Source organism: Gastrolobium bilobum, unplaced genomic scaffold (genome assembly GCF_033153095.1).
Source record: "Gastrolobium bilobum isolate Gb01-03AN ecotype WA unplaced genomic scaffold, APGP_CSIRO_Gbil_v1 utg13820, whole genome shotgun sequence".
Lineage (NCBI taxonomy): Eukaryota > Viridiplantae > Streptophyta > Magnoliopsida > Fabales > Fabaceae > Gastrolobium > Gastrolobium bilobum.
The window spans coordinates 117,091-128,711 of record NW_026897426.1 but is presented as its reverse complement, the minus strand read 5'-3'; the positions used below and the strand labels follow the sequence as shown (position 1 = coordinate 128,711).

The 11,621-nt window shown below is 32.4% G+C and overlaps 1 protein-coding gene across 1 annotated transcript; it reads left to right on the top strand.

The window, feature by feature from the left end:
• Positions 1-996: 996 nt before the first annotated feature.
• LOC133306833 (probable phospholipid-transporting ATPase 8) lies at positions 997-9,987 on the top strand. Its single transcript, XM_061507216.1, has 11 exons — positions 997-1,984; positions 3,017-4,377; positions 5,200-5,310; positions 5,409-5,685; positions 6,016-6,104; positions 6,182-6,290; positions 6,366-6,629; positions 6,752-6,877; positions 7,285-7,383; positions 7,739-7,930; positions 9,249-9,987. The coding sequence occupies exons 1-11, from the start codon at positions 1,592-1,594 to the stop codon at positions 9,840-9,842; spliced, it is 3,615 nt and encodes a 1,204-aa protein (XP_061363200.1). The 5' UTR covers positions 997-1,591; the 3' UTR covers positions 9,843-9,987.
• The last annotated feature ends 1,634 nt before the right edge of the window (positions 9,988-11,621 follow it).

Below are 11,621 nucleotides of genomic sequence, written 5' to 3'. Positions count from 1 at the left end.
ACCCGTGCAATGAAAAAAATCAAATATAATACTGATTTAATATTTTTAAAAATTATTTATTAATTTAATATGAATAAAATACGTATGGAAAAATATTAACATTTAAGTCCCACTCACTTTATAATGTGTGTAAAAGCCAAAACGTGACCTGCTATGCAATATACAGGCTCGTCTATATGGGTTAATAAATTTCATAAGATTTGATTAATAATCAATGGGAAATACTTTTATCATATTACATGAGATATCATTATTTTATGTAGAGACATAATTAGATAGGTCTCATAATAAAAACAAAAAAACAAAAAACAAAAAATGTTCCATTGAATTTTGATGTGTGTATAACATGAGATAAAATTTATCATGTAATATGAGAAAAACATTTTCCATAATCAATTACATGAGATTGGTGAGAATCGAACTCGTGATATAAAATCTCTGATATTAAGTAAAAAAACAATCCAATTCAAAAATTTAAGCTATTAAGTAATACAAAATCAATGATTTAACATATATATTTAGGGATATGATATTGTTATTATCAAATAATGTTACTATCATATCTTAACAGTTGATTTTCGCCAATCAACAGTTATTATTTCCACAAATCAAGTTCATTAATTAATTATTAATTCACAATAAATAATAATCGTTGATTGACGAAAATTAACGGTTAAAATATGATAATAATATTAGTAGTAATATTATCTGATAATAATATTAGTAGTAATATTATCTGATAATAACAATATAGTATCCCATATATTTAATGTGTAACATTTAAACGTGCATGCTCTCTAAGTATATTTCACTCTAATATGGATAAATAATTTGGTAGAAGAATTAAATGGGTAATTTTAGTTTTCATTGATCAGTCAAAAGGCCATGAAAGGTGAAGTGAAGACAGTAATAGTAACAGTACTAATGACAAGCTCGGTAGTCGGTTCTATCAATGTTTCTCTGTCTCTCTCATTTGTTTGCTTATACAAGCGGCAAAGTTAACTGAAACTCACAACAAGTTCTTACCTTTTATTCTCTCTCTCTCTCTCTTTCTCTCTTTCTCTCTCTACAATTTGGTTGAACCCGCAAGGAAGAGACATCTGCAGCTTCCATTGAGAGCAAGGAACTTCCAAAAACTCTAACTTGCACTCTTTCCAGCTTATTTTACCTGTGATTGTTGTGCAGTTGAAGCTTTTTTGTTCTTTGTTTTTAGTGGGAATTTACATGAGCTTGCAGGAATCTTCATTCATTTTCTGTTGTAATCTCTGGCTCAGAAACTGAGTAATCAAAGCTTATTTGCTAATAAAGCTGTTTTTTTTTTTAATTATTTTCTTGGCTTGTCATGTTGGTTTTTTTCATATTAATTGAGTGTGCTCAGTTTTAGGTAAAGGGGGTTGGCCTAATTCTTTTGTTTTTTCTTATTTTTGGCCTTCTACTTTGGTGCTTTCATTGTTCATAGAGTAGGTGAGAGTGTTCATGCTGAGGAGGAACAAAACTCTTGTGCTTGTGATGGGTGTTTCTGTGATCCCTTGGAAAATTAGAGCATTAGTTGGATCTTAATAGGTGAAAAGAAGAGAACCCATTTGAGAAAATGCCTCAAGGGAGCAAAAAGAGCATACATTTTAGCAAACTATATTCTTTTCTTTGTTTGAAATCTCCGTTTAGAGATGGTCATTCCCAAATTGGGCAGAAAGGGTACTCAAGGGTTATATACTGCAATGATCCTGATAACCAAGAAGCAATTCAGTTGAATTATAGAGGCAACTATGTTTCAACGACCAAGTATACAGCTTTTAATTTTTTCCCCAAGTCTTTATTTGAGCAGTTCAGAAGGGTTGCAAATATCTACTTTCTTATTGTTGCGTGTGTTTCATTTAGTCCATTGGCACCTTACACAGCTCTAAGTATTGTTGCACCGTTGCTTGCTGTGATTGGAGCTACTATGGCCAAGGAAGCTGTAGAAGATTGGAGGAGGAGACAGCAGGTATTGTCTCAGTTTTTTTATTTTTTATTTTATCTTATTTTTCGATGCTATTATACTTTCTAATTTTGTGCACTTTATATCCTTTCATCTTGCACTACCAATTCCTCCTCCTCCTGGTGGAATTTTCTATAAAGGTCAACGTTTATATATATATATATATGTGTGTGTGTGTAATAAAATTGAACAATACTCAATTGGCGTTGTGAGTAGCTTTTAGTTGTGTTGTGGTTTTAAATTAGAAAAGTATGAATGAAACCAAAAATAATGGATACAATTTTTCCCTTAATAGTTACTACGAAAGAAACCAAGTAAGGTTGGTCAATAGACCATCACTCCACTCTCGTAAAGTAGGGGAGTCTTGTGTGCTGGGGTTTGCCTTTAGTTATTAGTACTACTGATGTTATAGACTATCGATTAAGACCTACTTCTTGCTCATATTTACTATTAATAATGTGAAAAATTCCTAACTGAATTCCATGGAAATATATGGTTCGAAGACTAGGTTTACAAGTTTCAATATCTTACAATGCACAAAGATTTAAGAATTGCTGTAGTCTTATCTACATATAAGTATATTCCAGTACTCTTTTGCTTCTAGAAACAGGAATGGGTATCACAAAACTCTTTTTTTTTTTTCTTTTTCTTTGAACACATCCAATATAATTCCAAGTACATTCCAATTTGTGTCAGAAGTTGTTCATCTTCCTTATTTCTGGAAAAAGATTCTCTAGGAAACAATGCTGTTCCTTATTATTCTGTCTTATAATTAACTACTGCTTCATGCCTACGTAACTTGTTTTCCTTTTTTTGTGCACATTCCTTTTTTTTTTTTCTGTTCCTGATTTGCTATGGATGTGCTTGCCTTTTGTGTTCTGTTTAGAGTCAACTTTTGCGATTGATTTCTATTAAATCTTTATGTGTGCTAGAAAGTTTTCCTCCCCCCCCCCAACCACATATTGATATATCATATATATTGTACTGGAGAAAGGGTTTTCCTTGCTAAATTTCTTAAATTATCTTTAATTTCTTCAGGATATAGAGGCAAACAACCGAAAGGTTCAGGTATATGGTAGAAATTATACATTTTTTGAGACTAGATGGAAGAAGCTTCGTGTTGGTGACATCATTAAAGTGTTTAAGGATGAATTCTTTCCTGCTGATCTTCTTCTGCTTTCATCAAGCTATGAGGATGGGGTTTGCTATGTTGAGACAATGAATCTTGATGGAGAAACTAATCTAAAATTAAAGCATGCCCTGGAGGCGACAACTCATCTTCGTAATGAAAAATCTCTCCAAAAGTTTAGGGCTGTGGTCAAATGTGAGGATCCTAATGAAAATCTGTACTCATTTATAGGTACTTTAGAATATGAGGGTAAAGAACACCCTCTTTCCTTGCAGCAGATCCTTTTAAGAGATTCTAAGCTGAAAAACACTGAATATATCTATGGTGTTGTTATCTTTACTGGCCATGATACAAAAGTGATGCAGAATTCCACTGATCCTCCATCCAAGAGAAGCAAAATTGAGAGAAAAATGGATAAGATAATCTACATCCTCTTTAGTACTTTGATTTTGATATCCTTTATTGGTTCTGTCTTTTTCGGTGTTGAGTCCAAAAAGGATATTAGTACTGGCAGGCATAGAAGATGGTATCTTCGTCCAGACAATGCAACAGTGTTTTACGATCCTAGAAGGGCAACACTTGCTTCTGTTCTTCATTTTCTGACCGCCCTTATGTTGTATGGATATCTAATTCCAATATCGCTTTATGTGTCCATAGAAATTGTGAAAGTTCTGCAGAGTATTTTCATCAACCAAGATCAGGAAATGTATTATGAAGAAGCAGATAGGCCAGCTCATGCACGCACATCTAATTTGAACGAGGAACTTGGTCAAGTTGATACAATATTGTCTGACAAAACTGGTACTTTGACATGTAACTCAATGGAGTTTGTTAAATGTTCCATAGCTGGAATTCCATATGGTCGTGGTATGACAGAAGTGGAGAAGGCACTTGCTAGGAGAGGGAGAAATGGGGAATCTGAAGTTGATGATGTATCATCTGAGTTCTTGGGCCAGAGTAGTGATGCCGTGGACTCTCAGCACCCAATTAAGGGCTTTAACTTTAGAGATGAACGAGTAATGAATGGGCAGTGGGTTAATGAACCACATCCAGACATCATTCAGAGATTCTTTCGAGTTTTGGCTATTTGTCATACAGCTATTCCAGATGTACATAAAGAATCAGGAGAAATTTCCTATGAAGCTGAGTCACCAGATGAAGCAGCTTTTGTCATAGCTGCAAGGGAGCTTGGTTTTGAGTTTTTTGCAAGGACACAAACAAGCATATCATTGCATGAGTTGAATTATGAAAGTGGAAAAAAGGTTGACAGGTTGGCTAGCTCCTTTAACCATGTTTTTGTTTTGTATATATATCCACCCAATTTGCTGATAAGCTCACTGTAATTTTAGAGGCCAAAATCGTCATGTCAGATGTGAGATTCTATAATTTTTATTTTATAGAGAGTTCAGCTTCTGTTGTCAACAGAGTTTGATCTGGCTTCTCAATAGACAAAATTATAATATGAATTTTGAAGTCATAATATATTCTTCCTATGCCATCTTCATATATCTATTCAACTAATTTCTTCATTGTAATTTTTTGGATGATATACATTGTAGTTAGGAGGAAATTTTCCTTTTGCAGAATAATCTGTAAAGGAAATGATTTTTAGAAAATGTCAGTGTTCTTAAAGTTGGCTTTAGGATGAAAGGTTGAGGGGAAGAAAATTTACTTGTTTAAAGCCTTTCATTTTGGGAAGAATAGGGGCTGATAAAGGAGGATAGTAAAGGTCAGAAGATTTAATATCTTAGAACAAAGAAGCAAATCCATGTCAAAGAAATTGCCAACTGTTAAGCATATCATCTTTGACCCTCGTTCAGAGAAAATTCAACTTTGAAATTTTATTAACTATTTGGTTGTATTCTTGGATATTTCTAGTTTTGTATTCTTTTTCTTTATTTCTGATTGATTCCTGTCTATAGCTTTGAACCTCTTTGATATATTTGATCCATGATCAGGCATACTGAGAGAAAGTGATTCACAATGCTTTAAAAAATCTTCATATATCCATATTGTAATATTTGGCGCATTTTCATTCTTTTGGAAACTTGTTTTTAATTCATTGTTCATTGACCTAATTTTTGATGAGCAGAGTGTACCAGCTTCTGCATGTCTTAGAGTTCAGCAGTTCCCGCAAAAGAATGTCAGTGATAGTGAGGAATGCAGAAAATCAATTATTGCTCCTATGCAAGGGTGCAGACAGGTTTCAATAAATATCCACATGCTTTGTCATTAATGCAGTTCTAAGTAGTAAGTTGCATGTAGTGATGTGAAAATTTTCATTTCCCTGCATATATTCAGTGTTATGTTTGAAAGGCTCTCGCAATATGGAAGACAGTTTGAGGCTGAGACCAAAGATCAAATCAAAAGATATGCGGAGGCAGGTTTAAGAACTCTTGTAGTCGCATACCGCGAACTTGGTGAAGAAGAATATAAGCTGTGGGACAAGGAGTTTACAAAGACCAAAACTTCTGTAGCAGCAGACCGAAATGCACTAGTGGATGCTGCTGCTGATAAGATGGAAAGAGATTTGATACTTCTTGGTGCTACAGCAGTTGAGGATAAGCTGCAAAAGGGGGTAAGTATAAAGTTTTGACTTTTTTCTTACCTTTATTTATATAACTTTTGCTTTTATTATAGTATATATTTTGCAAACTTGAAACCTGTTACACATTTTTATATAACTTTTGCATTTATTGTAGTATACATTTTACAAACTTGAAACCTGGTACAGTTTTTTATGCATAGTGGCAATGAAATGAACTACTAACAGAAAAATAAAAAGAACTCCAGCTTCAGAAGTAGACCACCAAAATTGGGGAAAAATTGACCAAGTAAATAGCTATTAACACCATTAATTGTGTTCTTGATTAGTTGATAAAGTTTACTTTGTTTACATGAAATACAGGTTCCTGAATGTATTGTAAAGCTTGCCAAGGCAAGAATCAAGTTATGGGTATTGACTGGGGACAAGATGGAAACTGCTGTCAACATAGGGTACATCAACAAGGCTTGTTCTGGATTCTGTTTCTGTGGAAGTTGCATAAAGTTTACTCTAGTTTTTCTTTTTATAGGTATGCTTGTAGTTTACTTAGACAAGACATGAAACAGATAGTGATCACTCTTGATTCACCAGATATCCTATCCTTGGAAAAACAAGGGGACAAGGAGGCTCTAATAAAGGTACATCATCTTGGAAGTTTTTTGGCATTTAATTCTCTCTCATTATTATAGATTTTTGATACAAGGATTGCTTAGGCCTCTCTTGAAAGCATTAAGAAGCAAATTAGTGAGGGAGTATCACAAATCAAGTCTGCGAAAGAGAGTTCTAATACAGATAAAGGAAGTTCTTCTGACTTACCAAAGAAAAAAAAAGGAAGTTCTTCTGAATTTGCCTTGATAATTGATGGGAAGTCCTTGGACTATTCTCTTAACAAGATTTTGGAGATGTCCTTCTTTGAGCTAGCAATTAATTGTGCTTCTGTCATATGTTGTCGATCTTCACCCAAACAGAAAGCTCGTGTGAGTATTATGGATGTACAATTTAAATTTCCATGCCATATAAATAATAGAAATTCCATGTATATAGTTGGTTCTTGGCATGTCAAAACATTGTAGTCACATCAGACAAAACAAAAATGCAGGTTACAAGATTGGTGAAATTGGGAACAGGAAAGACAACGTTATCTATAGGCGACGGGGCAAATGATGTTGGCATGCTTCAGGAAGCTGATATTGGAGTTGGCATAAGTGGTGCTGAAGGGATGCAGGTTTAAAGATACATTTGCTTATGCTTATTTGGGCTGTGCCTTTTATCTGTGCTTAAATAGATTTATACTCTCTCCCAGTCCATATTATAATGAAGAAATTGAAGAGAATTTTTAATTTAATTTAGTCTACCATACCATGTTCTCAGTCACTTACGGTCTTAACTCTTTTGTGCTGCTTAAAATGTAGTCTTTATATGTGACCAAAGACTTGGTAGATTATGTTAAATTCTGGAGAAATTGAAGAGAATTTTTAATTATACATAATCAACCAAGCCCTCAAACCCATATCCATGCAACATAGGTTATTAGTAATATAATGTAAGGAATAGAATTTTAGAAGTGCTTTGATGTGGTCTTCTGATTTTTATTTTATTTTTATTTTTTAAAAAACTATTTTTTGTCTACAGGCTGTAATGGCAAGTGATTTTGCAATAGCTCAATTCCGTTTTCTGGAGCGTTTGTTGTTGGTACATGGCCACTGGTGTTATAGGCGAATATCATTGATGGTAAAACCATGCATCCATCTATTTCTCAAAGTCAAAGTCTTACCATACAAGATTTAGTGCTCACCTTCTCAATGCTTTCATGGTTCAATTTTATCCCCCTCAATGTTCTGAAATGAACATTATGAAAGATTCTATCATTTTTCATCTTCCTTCTATGCATCTTTTGTTAACTCCTTTCATGAGTTGATTGGTTACTCATGCTGAAGATGATCTTATTTTTTTCTGTTTGCATTTTAAGAGAATTATGTGTTTGTGAATGCATTAAATTGTATCATGTCTGTTGTTCAGATATAAATTTAGGAAACTTCATCCACAAAAAGATTTGTCACTGATGACTTTTATTTGTTGATTGCAGATATGCTATTTTTTCTATAAAAACATTGCATTTGGATTTACCTTATTTTGGTTTGAGGCATATGCTTCTTTCTCCGGTCAACCTGCCTACAATGATTGGTACATGTCATTTTACAATGTTTTCTTCACTTCACTTCCAGTAATCGCTCTAGGTGTATTCGATCAGGATGTTTCTGCCAAACTTTGCCTGAAGGTACTAAATTGTCATTTTTTTTTTAAATTTCTTCTCTACATATTGAAAAATAATCAAGGACCTGGTGGGTCGATATATAGAATTATTCTTTCTAGAAGTCAAGAATTGTATGCACTGAAAATTTTCTTTCTAGGACCAGTTCTTTTATGACAATGTGGTTAGTTGTATTTCAATTTTGTGATAATTGTATAGGATCAACACCTTTTGGTTTATATTTTTCCACTTCTTTTCTGAAAGTCTTGGTTCTTCCTCTGGGTTTGCTTTCAGTGAAGTTACCCCCATTCACTCAAAAACATGCCACCTCTGTCTTCGGATGCTTTTTAATATTTTTAATGATTTATTTTTACTATTTCTATGTGTCTGAATATATTTGCTTTGATTGTAGAATCCTTCATAAAGCATTATAAAATTTGGAGCTTTGATATAAAGTTCACCTCCAAAGTACTCTAAAATTCATCCAAGTGTTTTGATTTCTAAATGACTTGGTTTATCATCAAACACACCAATCACTGTGCGTATTAAATTTTATCTGATACCCTATGTAACCACTTGGAATATGATTAAATTTTATCATCAATAGTCACATTTTAGATGATAGTGACAAATTTAATGATAGTTACTTTTATAGTAACATTTGTGGTAAGGGCAAAAATGGTAGTGAAAATGAGAGTTCTAGTATAAAAAATGGCACAAACAACACAAATGATAGTGATTTCACTAGAGGGAGAAGTTTTATGATCTCGATGAAAATAAAAAATACCAGCATTTGAGGATAGAATGTGAAAATTGTTATGTATAAGAAATTGTTTCAATCCAAAATGAATATTTGTGAGCACTGTGGATATCATTTGAAAATGAACAGTTCAGATAGAATCGAACTTTCGATTGATCAGGGTACTTGGAATTTTATGTATGAAGACATGGTCTCTCTGGATCTTTCATAAAGCATTATAAACTTTGGAGCTTTGATATGAAGTTCACCTCCAAAGTACTCTAATATTCATCTTAGTGTTTTGATTTCTAAATGACTTGGTTTATCATCAAGAGACACAGGCTTTATCATCAAACACACCAATCACCGTGCGTATTAAATTTTAGCTGATACCCTGTGTAACCACTTGGAATATGATTAAACTATAGTTTATCTGAATTTTTTTGGTTCTTTCACATCTTTAAATGTAAACATATACCTCTATAAGATGTTTATGCTAATGTATTCATGTGTCTATTATTTCTATTGCTGGGTGATGATTTTTAAATTAATGATTTAATTGGAAGCCTAGGGACCATGTGCTAATCTTACTATCTTTTTTTACAGTATCCCTTTCTATATCTAGAAGGAGTAGAGGACACCCTCTTCAGCTGGCCCCGGATTATTGGCTGGATGTTGAATGGAGTCATTAGCTCCATAGTAATCTTCTTCTTGACTACTAATTCAGTCTTAAATCAAGCCTTCAGAAGAGATGGTCAAGTGGTTGATTTTGAAATACTTGGGGTCACAATGTATACTTGTGTGGTGTGGACAGTGAATTGCCAAATGGCACTTTCCATCAACTACTTCACTTGGATCCAGCATTTTTTTATCTGGGGTAGCATTGCCTTTTGGTATGTATTCGTGTTAGTTTATGGTTATCTCTCTCCAGCCATATCCACAACAGCTTACAGGGTCTTTGTGGAAGCATGTGCTCCCAGTGTTCTATATTGGCTAGTTACCCTTTTGGTTGTTGTGTGTGTGCTTCTACCCTATTTCTCCTATAGGTCTTTCCAAAGTCGATTTCTACCTATGTACCATGATATTATACAGAGAAAACATGTAGAAAGGTCTGAAATTGACATGTCTGATGAGTTACCCAAACAAGTTCAGGGCAAACTAATACATCTGAGAGAGAGATTGAAGCAAAGGGAGGTGTAAAATGTAAAAAAATGCTTCTAAACTTATGTTCTTGAAAATTGATTTGTATTTGGTTTCTTGCTGAGTTTGGAAGTGGCAATGAGGTTGTAAGCATTGGAAATAGTCTTATATAAATATGTAATTACTTTTCCACTTTATGTTACATATATATCATACACTATATTTTATATATATGATCTTTATCATCTAGTGGAAATTCCAAAAACAACACTTAAAACATGATACGAGTTTAAAATTTATACGACACAATTATTTAACCAAACCACAACATTGATATATATGACTATGAGGGCCTTGAAATACTGTTATGTCTTGTTGCTTTGTTAGATTAAATAAAGACACTATGCCCCATGTAGCTGTAGAAAGAGATTCATGTCATTGATGACTTTTATTACTTTTGATGCCACACAAGAGAGTGGGATAGTGATGGCAACAAACGAGGAAGGTTGCATGGGAAAAATGTGCCTTTAAAATAATAATTTGCAATGGGTAAAGGTAAGAAAAGTATGGGGTGGCTATTGTTAGTAATCATTTCTCTAATATTGTACCTATTCCACAATCCACTAATTTAAGATTAGGGTTTATGCTCAGGCATAAAAAAGGAGTTCCCTTTTAAGATTTGGGAGTTGAATTTGGATTGTGATTAGCATTGTTTATTGTTTTGTAATCACTATTCACTAGTTAATGCGTGGCTGCATGCACGTGTGAAATTTTTATTTTTTATCACCCAAAGCACACAGGGTAAATTAGTGTAACATAAAGTGCTCTCAAGAATAAAGTCTTTAGTCCCCTTAAACTTTGGGTAATAGGACAGCACAACTAGCTCAGTATAATATAATTTTTTGTTTTGTCTTCTGAAGGACAATACAAGTAATTATATGCTGTATATTGTTTGATATGTATAAATATAGGACACATTAATACAAAAATTTATCATAGTACCCTTTATGTTTTAAATTATTTATTTTGAATTTAAAAAGTATACAGGTTAATATTTTAAAATTATTTAATTATTTTCACACTTTAATTTTATTTAAATTTATTAATAATATTAATATTTATTGAATAATTTTTATATTTATCATATAATGATAAATAAAAAATATATATTAGGTGGTATATAATATATTATTATAAAGGTCGATGTTTATCGATTTTGTCATGTAAATAAATTTCAAAAATATAATATTTTTTCAATCAAGTGTTTTGTTTGTTATGTTATTTAATTAAAATAATTTTTTATATTTAAATTATATCAATAATATCGCAAGTCATAATTATATTAAACATTTTTGTATTGACAACATAAATTTATGTATTTTTTTTACTCAATATTTCCATGAAACATAATTTTATCAGACTAATCTAATTATATATATCTGATTTAATTATTATTAAACATATTCTAAAATATATTTTTTTTAATTTTTTATCCTTCTCTTTGGTTTCTCTCTCTGAACCTAGTCATGTTTTAACAATGACAATTGCATGGTGGCTTGGGAATGAGAGTTAAATTTCTAATATAATATCGTCATACCTACATCCGTCTAATAAAAATAAAATATCTGTGCTGAAATGTTTTTTGAAGAAAAAAAAGAAAAAAATTATATCTATATATTTTTTGGAATACATAATTTGAAATTTTATTTTAAACTAGAGTCATACCCAATAAACAATGTGACGATAGTATAAAAAATGTTCTCAAATGAGAGAGGTGTTGGTGGATATTTTATGCTTTAGGATAACAAGTTGGCCCATGATTTAATAGGGGACAAATAT

Excerpts from the sequence above, each read along its gene's own strand:
- LOC133306833 (XM_061507216.1), top strand. The coding sequence starts at position 1,592 with ATGCCTCAAGGGAGCAAAAAGAGCATACATTTTAGCAAACTATATTCT. Across the intron at positions 5,686-6,015 it reads AGGATAAGCTGCAAAAGGGG|GTTCCTGAATGTATTGTAAA; the intron begins GTAAGTATAAAG and ends CATGAAATACAG. Across the intron at positions 7,384-7,738 it reads ATAGGCGAATATCATTGATG|ATATGCTATTTTTTCTATAA; the intron begins GTAAAACCATGC and ends TGTTGATTGCAG.